This window comes from Musa acuminata, chromosome BXJ1-8, assembly GCF_036884655.1.
Source record: "Musa acuminata AAA Group cultivar baxijiao chromosome BXJ1-8, Cavendish_Baxijiao_AAA, whole genome shotgun sequence".
Lineage (NCBI taxonomy): Eukaryota > Viridiplantae > Streptophyta > Magnoliopsida > Zingiberales > Musaceae > Musa > Musa acuminata.
In genome coordinates this window covers 14,884,570-14,911,275 of record NC_088334.1, presented here as the reverse complement: position 1 = coordinate 14,911,275, position 26,706 = coordinate 14,884,570, and the positions used below count along the sequence as shown (strand labels likewise).

Here is a 26,706-nt window from a genome sequence, read left to right as displayed (position 1 = left end):
TATCTACCGTTTGCTATCTTGTGTTGCGTATCTTTCCCATTGTCTGGCAAGATCAAACAAAAACCTGCGACTTTCCTATTCGCAAGTGTCTCGAGTAAATTCATCAATGATAAGTTACAATTCTTTATAAGCATGGACTACATATTCCTTTTTTCGGCGCCGTTATGATTCCATGGGAAAAATGATTCATCAAAAAGGTAAATGATCAAGAGGTTGGACGCCATCTCAGCCAACATCCATGGTTAGATCTTCCTCTTGGACTTCAGCTTTTTCCAACAATGTGTTAGGTCATCATTTCCTCTACGCCGATATTCTTCCCATCTAGTTGAGAAGTTTGTACCATTATAAGTTTTCATATAGTTATTTGTTATAAAAGGTCTTCATGATAAAATAGATATTGATGTAAAAAAAGAGATGATTTCTTTTCTCCAAAGCTGCTATGGTTGTCTCTATGGATGACTGATCTTGCAATGTATTATTGATCACATAATGGAAAAACCCCATAGTACTAAGCCTTGTATTTTGTTTTGTCAATTGGTTTCACCACTGTAGGTGTTATTCATATTGTAGGTTCCGTGGACAATTTTTTGGAAAAAAAAAAAAACTCATACTGGAGTCATTATATTGTTTTCAGAAAAGAGTATAAATGACTTTAGAGATCTTTGGGACCTTCAAATTAATGTATCAACTTTATTATGTACCATGTGAAATGATGTTTTCCCAAAAAGAATGATTCATTTCACGTTCAACGTTAATAACTTTAAAATTAAAAATGATATAAATACATTAGAAATTATTTTTTAAAAATAAAATTAAATAAGATTAGGCTATAACCTACAACTTAATTACATGTAATATGTAAAAGATTTGAATTAAAAGAGTTTTAAAAATAATATTTTACTCTAAACTATATAATTGAATATATATGTATCGAAATGTACAGAAATATCATTCATAAAAATATAAATACCTAAAGTTAATTTTGATATGTATTCTAAATTAATATATATTTTTTGATATTTTTATGTTAAGTTTTGAATTTTATTTCTCAAGACTGATTTTTAATATTCTCTGAAAGTGTGTAATTGAAAAAAAAAACCGGCTCAAATTTATGTAAATAAATTAAAATTTATCGAACCAAACCTATGTGAGAAACCCAGAAAAAAGATAAAATAGATGTAAAAGGCAGAAACTAAAGCCTCTGACTTTTTAAGTGGCGAAATTTGAAAGCTAAAAAGTAAACGCAAGAAGTAATAACATGGCCATATTTTGACAAAAAAAAAGCGATTATATTTTTCTGAACGTCCTTAAATACGTGATCAATCTCTAAATCTTAGTGATGGAGATTATTTTTTTTTTTTTTCAAAATTGTCGAATACAAACCCTCCGCATCGATCTTTAGGCTCCTTATTCAATATCACATATTATAAAAAGAGACAAAAAACTTTAAATTTTCTCATGAATCATAGTTAAACCTCAAATCGTACAAGTCATTTACAGTTGATTTAGGGCTGAAATTATGATACTTAAGTCTGAAATAGTCCAATGACATACCTTTTGCATCATGCAACGCTTCATGCAAGATATACGATCATAAAAACCCATCACTTGTCAAAATTTTCAAAAATCAAGGCACTCCAAAAATAATCATTTCAATGTATTCTTATGTATTTTTGTTAAATCCAAGCTAATGTTGTTATTCAAACTATGAGATTTAGCTATGAAACGTTCCAATCAAACCGTTTTATAACTATGTTAACGTTATTTTTTCAATAACCATAACACATTACACGTTCAAATCTCGCTAGTAGCGATCGTTATATTCACGTGGAAGTCGGGCGCGTCCAGTTGACCGGCGATCGAGAGATGGACATTTCCGCGCGTCTAATCCTGCCAGTTCGTTCCCAGTTGTCTAGCGCAGATGCCCCCCCCAGCTTACGTGTTTCAGCCAATTACCTGGTGCCACGTTGCATACCCGTCACGCGCTCGTCTAATCAAATGTTCGCTGCTGCACGAGATCTCCATCAGCACGAATCGTAGAACACTCTGAGCGGTGCCCTGGACTCGAGGTTAAGGATGTGGGTCCAACCAAATCGACGTCGTTAATGTCAACATCCCACTTATCCTCAGGCCAGTCGTCGAAGACCAAGTCCCGCATAAAAGTCAAACTCCTAATCCACAGGTCCTCGTAGCGCCAGGAAATTGCCGAGAACGGTTGGCCCTGATGCTGACAGAGACGCGAATATCTTCCGGAAACGTGATAAACGAACAGCCCACGAATCACCCGGGACCTCATCCGCCGCGTGCTAAAGGACAAATGGCAGCGGCTTATTAGTGGATCACCATACGAATATGACCACCGGGGAGTAGCCGAACAGATCCATCTGAACTGTCCGATCGCATTGCCTACAAGACTTGCCTTATCGAACGCACGGTACTGGATATACACCTTTTTTACTCGACGACGAAAGATATACTAAAGCAGCCGCCGCTTCACGACTCGGTGGAAGATTTGGGGAATTCGTCTTCTATGCGCATAGGCGCACGGTCAATTTAGTGCAATTTGGAATATCCACCGTTCACAATGTCGAGATGCATGCGAATCACGAAGCACTAAAGACGGTCGATGCGCGGAGGTGTGACCGTGAGGACACTCGCACGACCATTAACTTCGATTTCCTCCCGGTGAGAGGAGGCTTCCATTTAGTGGATTCCAAATTTGACTCCACGACCGCCTTCTCTTCGTCTCCCCAAATAATTGAAATTGCCGTCGACTCCGTTCGAGACGAGGCGTGGGTCGATCGAGAGGGAAGATGTGTGGGATTTTCGCGTTCTTGAACTACAATGTGGCGAGGGAGAGGCGGTACATCCTCGAAGTCCTCTTCAACGGGCTGCGGCGCCTCGAATACAGGGGTTACGACTCTTCCGGGATCGCGATCGATGCCGATCTCCGTTCGCCTGTGACCATCGACAAGGGGGAGGGTAATGACGGCGGAGAGGAGGCGTCCAGGCTGCCATACAATTCGGCCCCGCCCCTCGTTTTCCGGCAGGAGGGGAAGATCGAGTCCCTTGTCCGATCCGTCTACTCTGGTGCGTCGAGAATTCTTCTGGTTCTCTTCGCAGATATTACTTGTGTCTCGATAATCTTGCCTATTCCATTTTTTCGGGTTCTTTGGAGTAATTGCCGCTGGGCGTAGGTTTCTGCTTTGCGAGAAAGATCTGATTCTGATTGTTTACTTGGATAACGAGTCGGTACTTCTTCTTGTGGTGACACTTACGGGGGGGCTGTTCCCCACCTAGGGAATTACCTGGGCGAAATTCTCGAGCACCATGATTTGATACTTGTTTAATTTGTTGTTTATTAGGCATTTGGTTGGTTTTCGTTTGCTGTTGCTGTTGCTTTTGGGACAGTTAAATTGGTGTTGGACACTTAATTCGTTTGATCTATGGTGTCGCATGTTTGAATAGAATGGTTGCTTTCTGTTTTTTGGGAAATGTTAGATGTTTATGCTCCCTTCAGTCATTGTTCTGGATTTAAGTTCTGAATTAATAAGCGGTTTCAGAAATCGGTAGTTGTTGCCCAAAAATAAGCACAAATAATGATTCAGTGGTTTCAGTGGGCAGTACTGATTAGGAAATTTTGGACAAGTGTGTCAATGACTTTGATGTAACCTTTGATTAGTCTACTTGAAATATTATTGTGAGATATTGACATATTGTTGCTTATAAATCATTAACTATATTTTTCAATTTGACCCTTGGTTTGGTTTCCCTATCTGGATGATGTTCTAATGCCACAAATATGCTAATTTTACTTCGTATCATCAGAATCTAAATGTGGTTTTATTTACTTCATAGATTTGACGCTTTAGATGCATCACCCGGTCCTTAATGCCAGCTTTATTAGTATCTTCATAGCTGCACTGGGTCCTGAAACTGTTTCCTCAGAAGAAGGCCCTGTATATTGCTAAATGTAGTTGGTTTACCTTTCTCTACTTTTTCCTCTTCCTAATTTCTAACAATCAGACGTTTTATATAGAGGTGGATGCAATGGACTTAAATTTGGAAAAGTCATTTTCTGTTCATGCTGGAATAGCTCACACTCGATGGGCTACTCATGGTGTGCCATCTCCAAGGAATAGTCATCCGCAATCATCGGGTGCATGCAACGAGTTCTTGGTTGTTCACAATGGAATCATAACAAATTATGAGGTTTGTTTAAATGCTTAGTTTTCTTCATATATTGTGCTGCGTTTGCATGTTTTCCCCATCGTTGCTTATTTGCATATATTTAAGGAGTCCTGAGTAATTTTAGATTAAAAGACAACTTTAATTGTATGTTACCATATTTTCTCACCTTTCAACTTGCTAGGAATATGCAAATTGTTTCTAGGGAAAACATTCTTGTTTCTAGGGAAAACATTGAAAAGACATCTTGTCCATTTCCATGAGTTGTATGTTTGTGATAGTTAACAGCTAGTCCATTTGTTTCTCATATTCATCCAGAAAGGGGTTGGTGATACTTTTATATAATCTAGATTTGGATGATTGTAACTACATATGGAGTATGATGGAAAAAAATACTGCCAACTACTAAGAGTATTCAGTACAATTAAATTATTAAAGTGACTACAGAGAGTTGGATGCTTTGGAATATCAATCATTGATGACAGGTTTACTTGTAATTTGCTTAACGTGTGTATGATTGATGGATATTAACTATCAACAAACTGAGTAGTGTTAGGAGCAAGTAATGACATTTTATTTGTCTTTTATTTCTTTTTTGTTTGGGTTTGAGGGTTGGTTGAATTAGAAGGTCAAATATAAACATATGCTCAAGTAAAAACAATCACAGAGACTGTACTTGATTATTATGAAGATTGTAAGATCTGATTATAGTGAAAAGTTAATTATAATATGATAAATTTAAACAACAAAAAGGAGATACACTGAGCTAAATTTACTTCAACAATATCTTCTTAAACCTGTGGTTGCATATGCAATTTTCATAATCAGAATGTGGGTCCACCTATGTGCACTAAAATGCTGCTTATTGCTTTTTTTATTTTACAATCCTATAACATTACTAGTAAAGTTATTGTGGTACGTATTGGGTTGCCAGAGGACTAATAAAACCTTTTAGATCTTAATAATTTTTATTTTACTTGTCAATTGATAAGTTATTAGATAATTGCAGATATCATCTTATACATGAATATGAACTTAACCAAACTCAAACTGTTAGTAAATTAATTTTTAAGAAATGATAGAACAACAATATTTTAAGATGAATGCATTTGTGGGCACATATGTGCTTTTAACCGCATTTTAATCAAGTTGTACCTTGACCACCCATGTATTGGTGACTGCCTTTCAAACATTGCAGACTTCATTTTGGATCAGTAGAGTTGAAATTTACTGACAAGTTTTATTTATTGCCATGTCACTTGAATATTAGTAATATATTCTTTATTGTTCGCATACTTAGACAAGGTATAGTTTTGAACTTCCATCACATTAAGTTTTGTTGGAATGAAGTTTTCTTCTCTTTTGTTTTGTTCAGATCTATAAGCTGCAGGTGCCCTCCTATTTGAAATGGGAGAAAAATACATGCATCTTTGTTCAATAGCAAATTGAGGTTTCACTGTGAATGTTTCTGAATAGTTGTTTTATATTATGCTTCTTCAGGTTTTAAAGGAGACATTAATTCGACATGGATTCACCTTTGAATCAGAAACTGATACAGAAGTTATTCCAAAACTTGCAAAGTTTGTGTTCGATAAAGCTCGTGATGAGGAAGGTGTGTTTTCTTATTCCTGGAAATTTGTTTGAACTAGTTAAACATTATTTACTGTAGCCATATAATCGTTGTTTACCTTTCGATTTGTCTGTACATGCTGTTGCATTTTGATGAATGACTATATCATTACTATGTTTCTTTAATCTATAGAGATTGACAAAGTTAGTATGCCTGAATTTCAAGAAGATTATCTTTAATAATTATGTCATGATGGATACCCATAAATTGTTTAACCTTGCATGGTTTGGGAAAATGGCAAATGTAGTAAAATAAGTTTAGTTGACTCTCAACTTAATTAAGATAGGGCTATTTCCCAGAAAAACCCCATCTTTTTGGGCTCTTCCAAAAGATTTCCCCCATTTTAATTTTTCTCAAATGGTGCCCCTATTTCCTATAATTTCATAAATGCCTCTCGTTACTGTTTGCCACCTCCGCCCTATCTCAAGGCCTCACTAAGAGGCCCCATCGCCTGCCCATTGCCTGCCTTGTTGAATGCCCTTCTCTACTCGCTGTACCTCCGTCCTTTGCCTCATCCCACTCATGGGTTCCTCTCTGTTGCCACTTACACCAGCCACTAGCCTCTAAACTGCCACCTTTGTCCCTATGGTGTCGTCATGGAGCACCCCCTTGAACACCCCCTGCCTCACTCTCCGCCTCCTGCTCCCAACGCCACCTCTGCGTCGTTGTGAGGCTCTACCACAAGGCCTCACCACCTTTGTGTCATCAACACCATGAGGCCCCATCGTCTCCACCGCGAAGCCCCACCACAAGGCCCTTGTCACCATCCTTGCCACCTCTGCTCGGCCGCGAGGCCCTCATCGCCATCTTCATTGCTTTTGCCCAATTGCTAGGCCTTGTCGCCTCCATGTGGCTGCCTCTGCCCTACCTTCTTCTCTTCTCTTCTCAAGGTGAGTGTGGAGTTAGTGTTGGGAGCAGGAGGTGGAGGGTGGGGTGGGGATGTTCGAGGGGGTGCTCCATGACAGCGCCATGACTATGGAGGTGGTGGCATAGAGGCCAATGGTTGGCGCAGGTGGCAGTAGAGAGGACCCGAGGATAGGATGAGGCGGAGGTACAGTGGGTGGGGAAGGGCATTCAACAAGATGGGTGACATGGAAGTGGCAGGCAGCAGCAAGGGGCATTTATGGGATTATAGGAAATAGGGGGCACCATCTGGGAAAAATGAAAACAATGGCATCTTCTGGGAAAAGTCCAAAAGGAGGAGATTTTTCAAGGAAATCACCCATTAAGATACCATAACTGGATTGGCCAACAGAATATACAAAATGAGTTTGGCTACACATGTTATGCTTTATATAAAATTTCAAATAGGCATGAGTAGCAATATTTATGAGGTCACACAAGGCCCTTAGATAAGAAACTATCTGCTGCATTGTAGTCATGTTAGAATGGAAGTTGGCGTGATGGATGTAGCAATCTCCCAAATTCACCAAGTAACAATTCACTAGCGAGCTGAATTTATTTTGTGAAACATCCATCTACATTTTATCAAGCATTATTACAAAGTCTAACCAACTTTAATTGTTGCACATGATTTCCATATGTCTAATTTGGTATCATCCTGATCTTCACTTAGGTACAGAATGGTTTCAGCACAATTATAATGTTGGTTGAATTTGCATCATTCATGTCCAACTTAGTTTGGTTTCATTTCAAGTTTTCAATGACTAGTATTATTTTAGTCTTGCTTAGACAGAAACCTGCAAGTTTATTAGACCACAAATTCTATGATGGAGCAGTATAATATAGTGTGTTAGAGGAATTGTGCAAATTTCTTTTTTTAATTATTTTTTCCTGGTTGACTCCGAAAAGAAGGTTTCTGATCCAGGATACACTCATCAGGCTCAACTGCAAGTTCTGTTTGTTCATGTTGTCAGAATATTCAGAAAAGTTTATACTACTACTTTTCTTCTGTAAAGTTACTGGATAAATCTGGAAATGGATACTAAACAATTGCAAGATTAACTTGGATGTTCATATTTTAGTCTGGGTAGTCGAATGATTAAATAAAACTGCAGAGGAAACTAAGGGATCCAATTCTTAATGGGGGTAGTGTTTGCTGCAACAACTAATCATGTCTGGGTATATTGAGGCAGTTAATAGGAGTTCAGATTATGTTTTTTGATGTCTAGTTGATGATCATTTGTCCACTTGGGACTTTGTACTTAGCTTATTTGAGTTTGCAACTGTTCAATCAACAGGTATGCTAATCTTAGCCCCTTTCAGATAGTCACTGGATGCCGATCTCGAAACCTATGTGATTTAATTATTATTTTTCACAAGTTAGATCCAGTGAATTTGCTGAGTTCTTTGCTAAACACCTTTGTGATTTGCAAGCAAAAATTTGTAGAAAAAATAATTTTAACAATGAATATTATAATATCTATTTTAGTTAGTAATTCTATTTAGTTAGAAATTCCATGTAAAAGAAATACAAATAACCAATCACCCATAATATCTAATAGATCATTTTCGTCTTGGTAAATTTACCACCCTTTTGTAACTAACCATTTTTCCAAAAAAAATTAAAAAAACTTATGATATGTTTTTTAATTTAATATATTTATTTCATCATAGGTTGTATTATAGGAATTCAAGGAGAGAGCTGATAAATATAAAGTTGAGACAAAGAGGTTCCAACCATGGATCATCATCATATCATGTCGATCGATGGTATTAGTCCTTGGACGAATCGATACATACTGATAAGTATGGTACCATATGTTGGTATATGCCAATATATACGAGTTTTTAAAAATAAAGTTCAACCCTTTTTGTTCATCATCACCCAGTTTGGTGGTACCATCGTCTGACAGCTTGAAAAAGTGTGCTATTGACTTTTCCAGCTCATAGGTGGTTCTACCTAACATTGGGTCACTGAATGGGCCTTCTACTTGGTCCAAAATAGTTCCAACTCAGGCCCAATCGGTATGTTGACTCTCGTAACTTCTGATCTCCTTCGTGTAATGTCCGATCCTTTGGCTCGATGCCTGAACTCATGGCACGAAGTCCTTCCGGCACTTCAATGATTCCTCCGGAACGACGTCCAATCTTCTGACATGTTCCACTCCGGTCCAACGTCTGATTCTTCCTGTTTTAATCGAATTGCCTTTCCTTGATCGAGGTTAGTCCTGCATCACTCAAACACACATTAGATCTTAACTTCATCAATTGATTTCATCATCAAAATCCGAGATTCAACAATCTCCCCTTTTTTGATGATGACAACCAATTGATAACAGAGTTTAAACTAAACTCCCCTTATCAATATGTCATATTGAAATAAGGTTTCATTTCAGAAAATGATAATCGTTGACTTTCACATCATTACATACATCATAAAATCATGAGTATTGCATACATAATTCCAAATCATAAATATTTCGAATCATCATGGTATCAAAATATCAAAGTACATTACATCCTACCATGCATGATCATAACTTCTCATTCTATGCATCATCATAATATAATGAGTATTGTATGCATTATAAAATCATCATAACTTCTCTCCCTTTGTCATCAACAAAAAGGAGAAAAGTACAACTAACAAGTTTTTGAAAAAGAATGCAAGATAGTTGTTAGGACCATTTTTTCTGTATTTTCAGATCTATGCAACGTAGAACTTGAGCTCTCATCCTATTGAAACCTGCTAAAGTGCTCCAACAAGCTCTTTTTGAAATCATGAAGGGTTTCTTGTAGCCGATTCTCAATTTTGGTTGCCAACGCTTCTATTAGTCGATTCTCAATTCTGGTTTCCAACGCTTCAATTTGTGCTTTCATTGAGTTATCGACAGTCATTACGTACGACTGCAAATCTGTAATCTCAACTCCTGTTTTTGATGTCGGTCAAGGGCATCAATCACTGCCCTACTCGGTGTTGTTGTTGTGATGCAATCGGTGGTAGCATTATTGGAATGAAGGGTTGCTGCGAGGATGCGGGGATATAGCTGTGTTCGCTGCGTGGGAGGCAGCAATGCTTGTTGTGGTCGCTGCGTGGAGGGATCGCTGCTGCTGAGGGTTGGGAGGCAACGATGGTGGTGCGGCTGGGGGCAGCGTCGCCAAGGGCTTGCAGCTATGGTGGTTGTGACGGCGCGGATGGAAGGCAGCGTTGCTCTGTCTCTACCACACTATGGAAGGAGGCGTTGGTGACGTCGATGTAGGTAGCGTTGCTTTGTCTCTACCACACTACGGAAGGAGGCGTTGGTGACGCCGAGGGATCGCGTGCGGTTGAGGACACGACGGTGCCATTGAAGTGGCCGAGGTTGAGAAGAGGAGTCGGTGCGTGCGTTGTCGAGGTTGAAGCGGCCGCACAAGAGCTTGTTGCGTTTCAGTTGGAGGGCGGTTGCGGTGGCGTTGCCGGGGTTGAGGTTACAGTGGAAAATAGGAATCGACGGTGGCAGGCTAGTTGGGGGGGCAGCGGCAACGGTAGTCGGTCGGTCGGGAATCAGGGCCGACTGTGGAGAAGGAGAGGTTGGTGGTCGGGGGGCAGCGGCGACGGGTGGGCTAACTGGAAGCAGAGGTGTGGCTGCGGCTTGGGAAGCTGGGGAGTGGCTACGGGCTTTTTTTTTTTTTTTTGAGATGATGAACTGCAATGAGAACGTCGAGGATCGTTGCTCTGATACCAATTGATAAGACCCTAAAGTCTTATCGTAAAATGCTCTGATACCAATTGATAAGACCCTAAAGTCTTATCGTAAAATGTTCTGATACCAAATGATAATAGCGGAAAATGGGGATCCGACTAGTTGGATCTCTAGGGCGGAAATTTTTTTTCGTTTTCACAGAACCCCAGAAGAATCCAAGGTAGAAGTGGCCTCAATCCAGCTCGATGGAGATGCAATCCAGTGGTACAATTAGTATGAAACTTTCCACGGAGTTCCTTTGTGGGAGCAGTTCAAAAGAGGGCTTCTTGTTCGCTTCGGCCCGTTAGAATATGAGAATGTTGATTGACAGCTCGTCAAAATTCGTCAGACTTCTACAGTGTTGGAATATCAGAGCAGGTTTGAAAGATTGTCAAATCAAGCTAGAGATTGGTCGGAACTCGGAACAACAACTTTTGGGTACATTTATTGAAGGGCTTAATCCAGAGATTCGGTGTGAAGTTAAGGCTCGTCAACCCCGCACTATGATAGCTGCGTTTTCATTTGCATGCCTGCATGAGGAAAAAATCAGCATGGAATACCATCGGAATAGAGGTGTTAATAAACAGGTGAGCAACAAGCAGCCCACCCTATCTACTCCCAGTCAAAATCCTATCACTCGCAAACTAACCCAAGAACTAAAAGAAAGATCAGCGAAAGGTTTGTACTATGATAAAAAGTGGAGTATGGAGCACCAATGTAAACAAGGGCAACTTCTGATGATTGAGCCAATTGGAGAGGAATCGGAAGCAGAAGAGTTAGACTCCGATCATGAAGGTGTGGAAACTGATGAAGATATTGAAGCCATCACACATATAGTGCATACATTGGCTGGCTACGCTAGCCCACAAACTATGAAAATCGGAGGAACTTTGAAGCATCAGCCTGTCACTGTTTTGATTGGTACGAATAGCACTAATAATTTTATGGACAGGAAAGTTGTAGCCCGATTAGCTTACCACATTGAAGGTTGTGATAGATTCGAAGTAAAGATCACCGATGGACGGATTTTTACTTGTGATAGCAAATGTTCAAAGATAAAATTGATTATACAGGGCCAGGAGTTTCTTGCAACGATTACTAAAAATGATGGCTTCCTAAATATATTGGATGATCTATTTTGAACCCATAATATAATATATTATTATTAGATTAATATATTTTAGATGTAAAATATAAAACTCTCAACTTTTATTAGTACTATAAATAAAAAAAAGGGGAATGCATTATTCTTGAAATCATTGATTAAAACCGAAAAGCAAAAAATCATCACAAAAAAATCATTAAGATCAATAAGCCATAAATTATAAAATTTCTCATGCATAATTTCAAAATATAAACTCATTAAGCATGATTTCATTAAACATAAAGCATATTCAATCAAAATCATTTTGTTTCGGCTAGTGAGTTTTGTGAAGTATGTTGGATCTCCGGTCATATGTCTTGAGCATCCACTATCAAGATATCATTTTTGCTCTTAGCTTTCGATTGTAGATATTTCTACAAGAAAGATGGGTTTAATATAGGTACCCATTTGACTTTGGGTCCCTCATGTTTAGATCTATCTATCTTGATTTTTGACATAAGGTCATTTATGGTTCCTTTAGGAACCTAAATTAATTTGTGTGGATCATACTTTTTGAATGAACATTTATATGCAAAATGACTATGTCTATCACAAAAATTACACTTAACTTTAGGGCTAATATGCATTGTGGGTCCTTTAACAAATGTGGTTGGCTTTTGTTGAGTGTTACTACTCACATAGCCGATTCCTTCTTTTCTACGAACATAATTCTTATTGGCAAGAATCATGTTTAAAGATTTGCTACCAATTTCAAAATTTTCTAATGTTTGTTTTAGTGACAAATTTTCCTTTTTGCTTGAATCTAATTCTTCACATTGAGTCCAAAAAGTTAACATGTAATTATCATGCTCATTTTTTAGTTTTTCAAATTCACTAGAAAGAGAGGTATGATCCTTTTTTAACAATGTATAATTTTTGCCAACTAATTTAAATTCAATAAATAAATCATGGAAAGCATTAAGCAATTTATTGTAAGGTAAAGGAGTTTCGGTTGAGTCATTTATCTCGTCGTCAAGAGCCATTAAGGCGTAGTTTGTCACTTCGTCTTTATCGGTTTGCTTATCGTCTTCGGATACAGTTGATTCATCCCATGTCGAATTGAATACTTTCATTTTCTTTGGCAGCTACTTCTTTTTAAGTTCGTTTTTATTCTTAGATCCTTGTTTTAAGAATTTTTTAAGCTTTATTGTTAAGAGTTCAAAGTCATCATCACTTGAGCTTTCGCTCGAGTTGTCTTCTTTTGTTCTAAGTGCCAAATCCGTCCTCTTGTTGGGAAGGTTGTTCTCATGTTCGTCATGTGAAATACATGTCATTTTATAGGTCATTAAAGATCCGATAAATTCTTCAGGCAGAAAATTATTTAGGTCCTTTGCTTCTTGTATTGTTGTTATTTTAGGATTCTAATTTTTTGGAAGGGATACTAATATTTTATTAACAAGTTCAAAATTAGAAAAACTTTTACTAAGTGCTTTTAGACTATTGACGACATCCGTAAAACGAGTGTACATGTCTCTAATGGTCTTACTTGGTTTCATACGAAACAATTCAAAATTATGCATCAAAAGATTTATCTTAGATTCTTTTACTCTATTCGTGCCTTCATGAGTTACTTCTAGTGTGCCAAATCTCACGTGCAGTTTCACATAAAGAAATACGATTAAACTCATTTTTGTCTAAAGCGCAAAATAGGGCGTTCATAGCTCTGACATTTAAAGAAAAAGTCTTCTTCTCGATATCATTCCATTCATTCATTGGTTTGGAAGACTTTTGAAAACCGCTTTCAACAATATTCCATGAATCAAAATCTATAGAAAGCAAGAAAACTCTCATTTGAGTTTTTCAATACGTGTAGTTCGTCCCATTGAACATAGGAGGACGAATGATAGAGTAACCCTCTAGATTATCGATAAACCCATTCTCTTGGGTGGTAAACCAATTGAGAAAAACTTGGCTCTGATACAAATTGTTAGGATCGTTTCGACACTAAGAGGGGGGAGGAGGAGGAGGAGGGGTGTGCATAGTTCTGCGTCACTCAAACGCACATTAGATCCTAACTTCGTCAATTGATTTCATCATCAAAATCTGAGATTTAATAATAAGGATAAGAACTTGAATTTAATTTTTTTTTTCTTCCATTGAGGAGCAACTTTGTTGTGCATTTCTCCGTCGAAAGAAGTTACTTCCATTGATCTTGAATCATCTATGAAAATACGAGATGAGATGTTGGATTAAGTGTCGGAACTCTCAGATTTCAGTAAAATAAATTGTCGAGATGACATTTATATTTACTTGCTTCTAACACCAAAATGAACGAAGGGATTCTATGGTCGGTGAATCATGATCCTTGATCTTAAAAATTTGTATCTCAATATGGTAGGTTTGTTGGACACCATTTGGGATGTGCTCCTGCGATATTGTATTGTTAACCATGAACTATTGATGCATTAATGTGGTAATCGTCGTTGCCTCATTATCATTAATAGCAAGTGTCCGAGGATACTCCTAAGGCAAGTATGATTGTGATATGTAGGACTGGGGAGGTTGGAGTGCATCAAAACTTTTGCCATTGCCATTGATTTGTTGTTCTTTATTCTAAAAATGATCAAACTTGAAAAAAAAGACCAACTATCACCATACATGATCCTCCATAGCATAAAACTGCAAATAGAGGCTCTCGTAGAGGCTCTATAATATGCTCAAAGGCATTGACTGTCTTCCTCTTCCTATATATTCCGATCATAAATAATATGCATGGATCCTCGAGCCATAATATAAATCTTGGATGGCATGTATAAAGTGCTACTCCTTCGTCCATGCTCTACCCTAAAGCTGAGTAGTTGGAACAATAGAATGGCTGGACTGCCACTGTCGCCATCTTGGTAGAGGAACTATTATTGATGTCGCTACAGAACTCAAGCAGCAGTGATTGCAAGGGAGAATGTGTCTTGTCACCAAATTGTAAGTGTTGCTTGTCAATTCTTTCCAATAGATTGGTCGATACTACTGTTTTCCCCTTCCCTTTCGTACGCTAGGCGAAGGTCTATGGTTACTGGGTGCCATGACCCTTACTAGGAACATTTAAGATGCTTGACACCATAAATTCTAGTCCTTGTAAAATCACATGAAAAATTAGCTCAAGAGCTGTGAACTATATCTTCCATCAGATTTTTGCATTAACCTAGTTATCAGTATTAGGGACATGATACTTTACAATGGGCTACAAGATAATATTTCACTTTGCTTCTCAATTACCCAACCATTACCACTTCTTCATGGGCTGTAATTTCTTTCCTTCCTTTACCACATTGTTTAAGGAAAAAAAAAAGAAATTAAGGATATCTTTGATGAACAATAGGTTTCCACTTGCAATGGAGAGTATTCAAAGTTTCTTGTCAAATGTAAAGGATGTCTAGATTCACAAAGGAACAATTCAAACGTTTAACTCCACTTCATTATTGTTATTGGATCTAGTTTCTAAGATTGCTAAAACTTTATTTTCCAAGATCATTGAAGCAGAAGAAAAAGAAAACTAACAGTGGAAAGTGTGAAAGAAATTAAATTTAAGTTTTGATTGGAGATTACATATCTTGGTCAAAGACTGTCTTTACAAGGAAGTTTCAATGTGATTGAGGATTCTAGAAAGATGAAAGTCCATCAATCAAATATATTATCAAAACGAAAGCTGTGTTTGCTAAAACAAATAAGAAATTTATCTTAAGGAAATTGTAAACAATTAATTTGTCTTGATGTAATCATATTTTTTCTCTATTTTTCATATTTCGTTTTCGTAATTGAGGAATCCTTATAAAGGAGAGGGGATTATATTTGGAACATCAATCAACGGAAAGATGAATGGATGTGTTTTCCTCCTGTGTGTGTGATTTGAGGCCACTATCTTTCTTTTGAACTGAGTTTGCAAGATTTGGAGCGAGTCCTAGAAGTTTTCTATTTTGTATCTTCTTGCCATCACTTCAATTATCATACTACTTCAGTTTCACCATTACGTAATTCTCAAAAACGTCAAAGTCCCTCTTGTGCTTGACTTCTCCTTGACGATACAGGACTTTTACTGGACCATAAAGCTAGTCAAGAAGGGTAAAGTCAATGTCTCAGGACTGTTATGTGTTTGAAATTGCATCACTTGTGCTTTCATTGGTTTGAATCAAATTTCCTATGGATTGAGCATGCTTTATCATATAAGTATATAATCCCTTTCTGTTTTGCCCTTCTCTTCCTATTTTCACTAAATTTCTGTACCCCTAAGGCTGACCATGGTTTAGGATGTCCTATGCCAACAATGTTGAGTTTTATGTTTTTATCCATTAGGATGCACTTCATGTTGTCTTTCATGGAATAATTTTCATCATCTTTTGTTGAGGGTTCATGGTCTAGCTGTTTCAGGTTGTGTGAAATGTAGCAAACTTCATGTTCTATGTTGTGGAGCATAGATATGTTGCCATTATGTTCAACGTTTTTTAAGCCAGATGTGAAACCTCGTGCCATGTGATGCTCATATTCATGGTTTCCTTAATTTATTTTTATATCATATAATGGTGTCAGTTAACTATAATTGCTTGCTTGGTTGATGCCTTTGAATTCTTGATATTTTTTATTTTGCCTCTTATGGTTCATATTATGGTTGAATTCACTAAGAAACAATATAATCAAGGAGTCATGTATGTTTCTTTGTGCCCTAGAAAAGGACGTGTCTCTCATCTTAGATATCTCAAATTTGTATCCACCTAATTGTAAGCCAATATTTAGATGATAACATAACACCTTTATTTATGAATTACTAGTAGAAGCCTATATCTTTTTTAAGCAGAATTTTACTTTTTATTATTTGAATAGCAATTCTGAACAAATTTTATATAAGCACTTTATTTATATATTTGTTGTGTTTTCTTTGCATACAGTATCTTGTTAATTTTGTTCTTGTGAATATTTCTTTAGTTAAAACATAATACTGCAACTATTCATTTTATTAGTTAAAATATAATAGTTGAACTATTGATTGTAATTCATGTTGATGTTGCAAGTCAAATTGCCATATCTATCTTCACATGTTTCTCTTAATGTCAATGTTTCAGGTGAACAGACTGTCACATTTAGTCAAGTTGTCACAGAAGTCATGAGGCAACTTGAAGGAGCATATGCACTTATATTTAAAAGTGCACATTACCCAAATGAGTTAATTGCTTGCAAGCGTGGTAGCACTTTGATCCTTGGTGTCAAAGTAAGTGTCTAGTTTTTGCGTTGTCTTAAGTTGGTTTCATAAGATATTTTGCATGTTTTGTCTCCAGTTCTTTTTGTTGTTTTATGTGTTACTCTGGGTAATTAAAAATGCAAGATGGTTAGTAATGTAAGAAACTAGGAGAATAAAGCTTTGTTAAATTTTTATCATCATTTTGTAGGAATCTACTGTATATGAGGTTTGTTAACAGTTTATGCTCATTCGGATGATCTCACATTCACTTTTCAACTGATAATCCATATATGCTTCACTTGTCCTTTGCAATGTTGTCTTAGGTATTGTGATGGCCTTTTTCCTTCTTCATATAGTTTAAGAGGCCTTTTAGGAATCTACTTATTGTTTTTTATATGCTTTCACAATTAATACATGTTAAAGCAGATGGTTTGGTCGGAAGAAACTAAAATTGTGCGAGAAATTAATGTATTACACCTTCATATGATGAAAAAGAGCTGTCTTTTTGAAATATACATTTTAATCCAAAAATTTGTGTGCTAAATACAAAAAACATTGTGGTTTGCTTGCACTTGCAGGTTTCAAGCATCAAAATATTATTTGTTTATTGCTTCATTCTAGCTATTTAAAGTTCTATGAAATGTTTTGCCCTTGTTTATCAAGTTACATCCTTTTGAAAGTTATACAATTCAACTCTGTGCTTGTATTGTCATGATCGCTCGTCGTTGCGTTCTATTGGCATCTCCTACTGTGCTTCTTGTGCTCTCTCTAGTTCTTGAATAGCCATGGTTGGCCTAGCTAAAGACAGATCTTGATAGCACTGTAAATCAGAGGTGTTTTATAAAATTATTAGCTTTTTGGTTGCATCTGTCATCATGAGGACATTGAAATATTTTGAGAATAATGTAGTAGGGAAGATGGTGGATGAAGAGAACAGAGCTATGTAGAAAGGGGCAGCTGCAGTTAATGATAATAGGATACAGGGAAGTAAGGGAGAAAAAAACATATGGGACAATACAATGGATGGAAATGAGAAGTAGGTGAGTGAAGAAGCTCTCATTACTAACATAAGAGAGATATTGGGATTATAGATATAGGGGCAAATTGATCATATAGAGTGGGTTGATGCACCTGTCATGTTACATTCCATACCAATAGTGGGGCACGAGGTACATATTGTATTCAGCAACTATTTTTTGGGTTGTAATATTGTAATTAATGAGACATTTTATAATAATCGAAGTAAAAGGATAAGTGACATGCAATTTTCTATTATTATCATAATATTATTAGATAAAGGGCCAACAGAATAATTCTTATAAATGTACTGCCAAATAGTTCAATACTTGTAATGAGTAATTAACTATAGATTAGATGCAAGTTAAGGATTCAATGAACTTGATGGTCCCAATATATTGGGGCTAAAGAATTCTGTTGCTTTTTAAATCAATATAGGCTAATATATCTGGAAGTGATTGCGCACAATTCTCTTTATAATTGGATATTACTTTCAGAGAACCTCTAATTTGCTAGTGACTAAATGGTAGTATCTCTCAACTAAAGTTACAAGAACTATTCTTAACTGACTAAATGAGGTTTTAGTCTTTTCTAATTGAGGAAGAGAAAACTAAATTGTCACCCTGACAACCTGACTTATTACCACTTATAATAATCTTTGATTTCCATTTCCAGTTCAAAATCTGGTTTAACATCGTATCCCTAATCTGGTTTGACAAAATTGTTAGTTGTTATGAAGTCTAACCATCAATAGAACATAAATACTTGACAAAGAATAAAAGGGGAGTACTAGTGATGGTAAAATTATGGAACAGTATACAAAAACTCAATGTGCATATGGTTAAAATTCTTTGTGATCGGACTCTTGTTAATTTGGGGACAAGTTAATTTTCTCTAGACTGGTGTTGCAGCCATGTGTAGAACTATGGATATTTCAAATTTACTTGTTAGTGGTTTACAACTGTATGATATGGCCTATTTCAATGATACCTTGCAGAAAGAACTTTACTACCAGATTGACTTTTCATACTATTGTGTTAGGATCATTCAAATTCTGCTTGTAGTTGAGTTTGCATTAGACTAAGCAAGTGTTGCATCTGCTGAAAGGGTGTACAGATTGTTTAATTGATATTTTATTATGTTGGATATGTGATTTCCTCTATTTTTTGTCTATTAAAAAATTAAAAGCTTTTTATTGTATCATCTATTTTTAGTAGTTAATGGAAACGTTCTTTTCTTTTCAAGGAATTGTCTGATGATAAAAACAGTGGAAAGTTATTTCATGATGTAAAAGCCCTCACAAAGGATGAGAAACCTAAAGAACTCTTCTTTTCAAGTGACTTGTGTGCTATTGTCGAACATACTAAGAACTACTTGGCCATTGAAGATAATGAGGTTGTGCACATTAAGGTATGTCTTACATTTACCTCTTGCATTTTCTCTTTCAATATTTTGTAACTTTTACCTAATTTTGTTTGTTGTGCCTTATGTCTTTTATTTTTTAAAATAATGATAGCAACTTGGTGGGATTCCCCAACAAAGAAATTTGTTGCCTTATCATGAGCTTGTTGCTGCACTCTCAAACCAACATTAATGTTATACAATGCTTCTATGCTTCGAAGAAATGATACTTCTGTTTGGTCTCCAGGAAGGTTCAAATCTTGATCATACTATTCTGTATGAGCCAGAATTTTACAGTCCGTTCGAGAACCAATATCAAATAAATAACTCAATAAGATTCAATGCAATTTTTATTTTATTTTATTCAGTGGTATTGAATGGTACAGGTACGTATACCACTAAGTACACTGGTACCCTAATGGTCCAAAAGATTACTGAAATCGGTATTAGACTGGGAATCAAATACTTGGTCTCAATTTCTCAATTGTATCTCTAAACTAACTTGTGATAGGTTACTGTTAATACATTGCTTAAATTATGTGCTATGAGCATGGGTCTTGAACCAAAATTATTGTGATATGTAGATGCTTGCTTTAAGATTCTTGAAGTAATTGGAAGTATCTGCTTCCTCTGTTCTCAAGTCGATTGTGTCGGTGAATTTTCTTATGCTGTTTGATCATAGTTAATACTTATCTTTTTTTGTGTCAACAAAGTGATAGTGTGATGCTAGGGACTGAGGTGAGGAACTTTCTATCATGATTAGTTCTTAACAAAGATTGATTACAAGAGGTGTACTGTTCCCACTTTATTACTGAAACCAGCCCTAACAACTCCTAGGAAATATTGAAACAAATCAAGTTGATATCTCTAACCAACAGTTGTGGTAATGGCAATTGCCAAGGCAATTGATCACTTCAAGTATTTAACGTGCCTTTTAAATTGGAGCCATAGTAGGGATTTTAACTTAGGTTGAGAGGGGTTAAGTCCATTTTCATGTTACTAGGTCAAATCATTTAAATTGTATGATTGACCAGATATCTTTCCTTTTTCGACTTTTGTCTAGCAAGTCTAAGCGTAGCCTTGAAATGCAAACGACGAATTCAAAGGAAATCTTGTTTCTTTGGCAATATAAAGTAATGGGATGTTGTTATACAATGTGCCTGCTGGAACCCTCCTGTTAGCCCATGGCTTAGCTAAGGTCTCCTTGGCCATAGTTCAGCCTTTGGGGCATAAAAAAAGCTAAAAAAGGCTTAGCAACGTGGTTCAGCTTCTTACAACTTGGTGCAATCCCTAGAATTAAACATGAAATAGCTCTATATAGCCTGGTACATGTCCACCGTAACTTGGTAAAATCTGTCACAGGACTCTACACTATTAGAGATCAATTTAGATTTGGAAGAGAGTGGATATCAAGCTGTCTAGTGTAGTTATCTTAGTTCTAGTGAGAATGACGTTGCTGAGCAACTCTTGTTCATGGAAATGAATAGGGTTGACCAAGCCTCCTCACTACTATTATGAATAGACATTTTGTAAACTTTGAAGGGATTTTGGATTGATTTATGCCATTACTATTAGAAGCTGTTTGAGGGAGTCTTTAAGGTACTATTTTGAGTTGATCTAGTGTCTAATTATCCTGTTAGGTTAGTTGTTCAGCTCTGAGGAGCCATAGTCAAGAGTTTTAGAGTTCCTTTACAGTGTAGTTTTTTTGGTATAAAGAGATTTTCTTCCATAACTCGTATATAATGAGTACTTGTAAGCCTGAAAGACAAGCTTGAGATCTAATTTCTATTTTTTTCAGCAATTTACTATTTTTTCCCCTAGTATAAATTTCTTGGACTATTTCATTCCCCAAGCATAATAGCCCTAGCTATGATGAGTTTTTCTTACCAGGCATGTGCTAGTAGTTTTAGATGGAAGGTTTATTTATTCAAATTGTTTTGTCTGCATTGGAAATTGCTTAATTGTCATGCTTTGGACCTCTGTTCATTTCTCATCTTATGCACATCTCTAGTCCTTGCTGTTCCAGCTTGACATGTGTAAAGTGCTTGTTCGCTTCTTTTTATTGAATTTATATTTTCAAATATACACAAAAAGGATGTATCAGTGAATGGTGCATGCACCATGAGGCATCTAGAGGAGGGTGTATGTACTTAGTATTATCTCTGCAAGTAGGGATTGTGTTTGTGGATTCAAACGCTAATCACCTAGATCACAAAGGAGCATACCTCTGGATTTTCCATATCAGTAAGGAAATCCTGTGCTTTATATTTCTACAATTGTGTTGTTCCTAAATGTAGTATGCTGCTGCATATGCAACACATATGATAGTATATGCAGGATCCAACTTCGAGAAGAGATACCAACTTGGATTCGAGATGATCAGCTCCTATACATGTCTAGCCAGAATCAGTCCACGTTGGATGGGGTTTCTGGCTTAATAGTTGGCACCAAGCATTTCCTGAAGGGCTGCTGACCTTCCTAAGGCATCAAATAGGGACCAACCAGCGCAACTACAATAAAGAGTGGCAGCAATAAGGATATTTTAAGCATTTTTTAGTAATTATAGCTTGTTTTTCTATATAATAAAGAATTCCTTCGACATTGAGTTGTTTTAGTAGTAGCAAGCGCTAGTAGCCCTATTAGTATGTGAACTTATAAGCCCAGTGCTCATTCTTAAAATGTTATTACTTTCTTTTATGTGATAGAGTTCTCTTGATTTGGTAGTCTCTTCTTCTCCCTCTTGTAATCTCTTTTGGAGGCTCTGCTTTCTTTTGATGTGATACAGCACCTATTAGGTGTAATTTTTAACTTATTACTGTATAGCACTGATTATGTAGTTTGTTAAACAATAGAACCATTGATGATTGCAACCATGAAGTCCTTTAGATTGCATCAGCTATGTTTCTGGTTGACAACCTTTATTTGTTTTTTTATGACTCATTATTTAAATACCTTTTTAGTTGAGTATAAATATCATTGCATAATCTCTTGATTTGGCTGTAGCATATACATAATGTATTTATTTATTACTTAAATAGATTTTGTATTGCTTTTTTTAACTTAAATACTTATTAAAATACTTTTATGTGAACTATATATGTGCTTACATGTGACATATGTACTAACTAATTGGTGTGGCTGTTTCTACGAATATTGACTAGTCATATTGTTTTCATATTGGTTTAGCCTGTCAAACTGATTTTTTTTATTGAATGGTGATGTAGTCCAAGATGTTCATGCTCTACTTGAATTGGAACAGTAACTATTCTGATTTTCTTTTATTTATTCAGGATGGTTGTGTATCAATTTTGAAGTTCGATTATGGCAGAGAGAAGCCTGCATCAGTGCAACGAGCATTATCTGTGCTTGAAATGGAGGTTGAGCAAATAAAGAAGGGAAACTATGATCACTTCATGCAGAAAGAAATACATGAACAACCACATTCTTTAACTACCACGATGAGAGGCAGACTCAAAGATAATAGTGTTGTTCTGGGTGGACTCAAGGACCACCTGAAAACAATCAGGCATAGCAGAAGGATCATTTTCATTGGTTGTGGTACAAGTTACAATGCAGCTTTAGCTGCAAGACCATTTTTAGAAGAGCTCTCTGGTAAAACTGGGTTGGCTTGATATTTTAATTTTTAACTGCAAGATAAATACTTATTAATTGAATGTGGTTTTACTTCTAAAATAAGGTATCCCTGTCACCATGGAGCTGGCAAGCGACTTGCTGGATAGACAAGGTCCAATTTACAGAGAAGATACAGCAGTTTTTGTCAGTCAGTCTGGGGAAACTGCTGATACCCTACTAGCTCTTGAGTATGCTTTGGGAAATGGGGCATTATGTGTTGGTGTGACAAATACTGTTGGTAGTACATTAGCTAGAAGAACACACTGTGGTGTTCACATTAATGCAGGATGTGAGATAGGAGTTGCTAGTACGAAGGTAAGAACAATCAATTTTCTTTTTCTTCTCCACTGTACCATATTTTGCATTTCTTGTTCTCTTTGTGTCAGGCATACACAAGTCAGATAGTGGTCATGGCTATGATGGCATTGGCTATTGGAGCTGACAAAATATCAACTCAAGCTAGAAGAGAGGCTATTATAAATGGTCTTTCAGACCTACCAAGTATGATTGTTGCTGATGTTTATATCCTACAGGAATGATAGATGTCCGGCACAGTTATTAATGAAAATATATTTTCATCATAAAGGCTGTATAAGTACATTGAATTATTATCAATTTTTTTATCATTTTGCTTGCAGAAAAAGTCTCTGAGGTTCTGAAACTTGATGGTGAAATGAGAGATCTTGCCAAGTCTTTGATAGACACTCAGTCTCTCCTTGTATTTGGCAGAGGATACAACTATGCCACTGCTTTGGAGGGTGCTCTAAAAGTGAAAGAAGTTGCACTCATGCACAGTGAGGGTATGCTTGCTGGTGAAATGAAACATGGTCCATTAGCTTTGGTGGATGAGACTCTTCCAATCATTGTTATTGCTACACATGATGCTTGCTTCAGGTCAGTCTCTGTTTGACAATTTTTCTTTTATAGAAAGCACCTGTTTTCTGAATGTTTATTTACATGTTGCCAACAGTAAGCAACAGTCAGTTATTCAACAGCTTCATGCACGGAAAGGGCGTTTGATAGTGATGTGCTCAGAAGGAGATGCAACATCTGTATGCCCCATGGGATCTTGCAGAGTTATTGAAGTTCCTCAGGTTGCAGATTGCCTTCAGCCAGTGATTAACATTATTCCAATGCAGGTATGCCTATGGGTTAAATCTTACATATTTCTTGTATAATATTGGATTTATTGATATAAAAGATGCCTTGTACAATTACTCGAAACTAGGAATTACATGTGCAATTTTAAGAATGTCATTGCCATAGTAAGTTCATTTCTTATATCAATTATTTCTATATGCTGGGTCAAGATTTGGTTGCTTTATCTCTAGGCCTACCCATTCCTCTCTTTTCTACTCATCAAACTTCAAAGTAAATTTTTGAGAAAGCTAAATAGCAGTATTCGGTTTCTTAGCATTTCATTTAACAAATCAGGTGCTCTTTCATCTCTATTACATTTCCTTCCCAAAACCCTCTGGTCATATCCTCTCTTTGATTTCCATTGTCTGTGTGATGGTTAAGGTAATAAAGGATTGACCCATGTTCAGCATAAATTTAGTTATCTAATTTCAGTTCCCCTTGCTATTCGTCCTTAAAAGTAGGTGAAATTACCAATATAAGCAGGCAAGAAGCAAGAGAACTTTTAGATTTTCTTCTGGATATATTTTCACTGGGAAAAAGCTTTATGAACTAGAGAAATAGGAGGAAATTATAATAAATAGAAGACAGATAAGAAAATGGTTTGCCTAGGACAACTCTCCGGGAAACGTCATCTTTCAATCATGTTAAATAAAGAAGAATGCCTGATTTTTATGGTAATATTCTCCCATGTATACAAACTTGGCCAGACTCAAATTCCAAGTAAACAAGGTGTTGAAATCCTTATTTTATTAAAGGTTATATTTTTCTTGTTGCTGCTTGATTTGGACATGTTTAACCCCCTTCCCATTTTCTAGTTACCCTATACTTCTTTCATGATGATCAGAACCTGCCAGAATAATGCATTGTATCGTGTGTCTGTATGGTGGTATACACCGCACCCATACCATACCGATTCGACCAACGACCAGTACGAGGTACAAGGTCTACTACCGAGATCTGAAACTATGGTTTAGAGAAAACCATATAAACCAAAATATTACTGTAAGTTAAAACTTTTAAAATCATTGCTAAAGCAAAGCAGTCCAGTGACTCCAGTCCGTAACTGTTTGAAGCTAGTTTGGTCCAAAGAATCAAACCACTTGGCATCAAGGCCCACATTTGCAGGTCTCCTTTGTACTTTGTCTTGAGATTGCTTGGGTATTACATCCAACTACTTTCAAACCTAACTGATAGCCATTACAAAAAAATTTAATAGTCAATCTTTGAAATGGAATTCTAGAAGCTGGCTTTTCTCTGGGGCAGCACGTCGGTCAAATTGGGAATCCAGGCCTAAACCAATTTCATATTGGGCATTGAATTATACCTAAAGACTCACTTCATCTTTCCATTTTGCTATGGATGTTTTAGTGTAAACAATTTTATGTCATCTATGCCTGGAAGATATTATAGAAGCCATTTATTCATCTAAACAATTAGTGAAAAGATATAGTGAAAAGAAAATTTTGCATGTGATTTTTATTGACTTACAGAAAATCTTTGATAGAGAGTTAATATAAATTTATTATGAGACTGGAAAAAAATGAGGAGCATCTAGTAATTATATGATTTAAATAAAGATATAGATTATTAAGTGTTAATACTGCAGGAAATTCATTTAGTTAGTATTTTATGATCATGAGTTTATACATAGAAATGAATTTTATTTTTTACCTTTTCACTTTGCAATTGAATGATCATACTAATACAGGATACAACGTATTTATTAATAGGATAGCCTGCCAGGATTTCTTTATAATCATATGGCTTAGATTTGGTTACTCGTGGAGCACTATCAAATGTGAAACATATCAGTGTAATCTGCTTGCAACCCTAGTTTTTTTACATCCTAGATTGGTCCGAGATGATTTAGCAGTGTATAAAGTCAGGTATGTACCTAACACAGCAACCTGTGGTGCATATAAAATGTATTATAGGGTATATACTATTGGTGGCAACCAATGAATTGGGCAGGACACGTGCACATTAATGCCTAATCTTTCTAGTCCTGAAGGTTCATAAGAAATCCATTTTTTACTCGTTAAGTTTCAGTAAGGAGTACTTCATTGATAAAATTGTGTTTCTGTCAGATCTTCTGTCGGATCTGATTTGACCAGGCAGTACTGTAAATGAATGTTCGTCATCTTGCATGTGTTAGCAGCATATACTATGCAGTGCTTGCGTTTTGTCGGTTTAATTGCTGTTCGTATCCTATCCTTGCAGAGTGTTCTACTTAGGTGTAGTTTAAACAGATTGTGTTTAGCATTTTGCTTATGAAATTATTCTGCGTGTTGCAGTTACTAGCATACCATCTGACAGTTCTACGAGGGTATGACGTCGACCAACCAAGGAATCTTGCAAAAAGTGTGACCACCGAGTGAATGAAATTAAGTAGTTGTTTCTGCATCTTTCTCAACATTAATGTGAATTCATTTTAATATAGGGATGAGTTTCTTTATTTTTGAAGTCTTAATTTAACTCCTCTTCCTGCTACTGTGTTATCCGACTGTATAAATTCTTGTGCTACCAGTTTCTATTGGTTTTTAGATGATTAATTCATTTTTTTTTTTTGTTACTTTTTGCCTATACCTTTGTTTCTCTTATGTGTATCCTTTAAAAAATAGAATAAAAATCTATTTACATAATTTATAATATAGAATTTAATCATATATAAGCTCGATAAATTTTCATCTAATTTTTTTTTATCATTTTAAGGAATTGTTGAAACTATGTTATTGGTTCTCGAATAATCACATGGTCGTAC

General features: G+C 36.3%; 1 protein-coding gene across 2 annotated transcripts; it reads left to right on the top strand.

Annotated features, from left to right (window-relative positions):
* Positions 1-2,570: 2,570 nt before the first annotated feature.
* On the top strand, positions 2,571-26,501 carry LOC135587635 (glutamine--fructose-6-phosphate aminotransferase [isomerizing] 1-like). 2 transcript variants are annotated; one of them, XM_065079257.1, is made up of 11 exons: positions 2,571-3,090; positions 4,040-4,212; positions 5,689-5,800; positions 16,639-16,784; positions 19,017-19,181; positions 22,463-22,784; positions 22,870-23,120; positions 23,192-23,306; positions 23,444-23,699; positions 23,776-23,944; positions 25,676-25,797. In XM_065079257.1, exons 1-11 carry the CDS (start codon positions 2,814-2,816, stop codon positions 25,712-25,714), a joined length of 2,025 nt encoding a protein of 674 aa, XP_064935329.1. In that variant the 5' UTR covers positions 2,571-2,813; the 3' UTR covers positions 25,715-25,797. The 2 variants fall into 2 exon arrangements, with proteins under 2 accessions (XP_064935329.1, XP_064935328.1); XM_065079256.1 differs by lacking the exon at positions 25,676-25,797 and adding an exon at positions 26,240-26,501 and having other exon boundaries at positions 2,575-3,090.
* Positions 26,502-26,706: the final 205 nt, after the last annotated feature.

What these genes read in the sequence shown, in the direction of transcription:
- LOC135587635 (XM_065079256.1), top strand. Translation starts at nt 2,814, where the DNA reads ATGTGTGGGATTTTCGCGTTCTTGAACTACAATGTGGCGAGGGAGAGG. An exon ending in TAGGAGTTGCTAGTACGAAG is followed by an intron (nt 23,121 to 23,191) that starts GTAAGAACAATC and finishes TCTTTGTGTCAG; the next exon opens with GCATACACAAGTCAGATAGT. An exon ending in TTAACATTATTCCAATGCAG is followed by an intron (nt 23,945 to 26,239) that starts GTATGCCTATGG and finishes TGCGTGTTGCAG; the next exon opens with TTACTAGCATACCATCTGAC.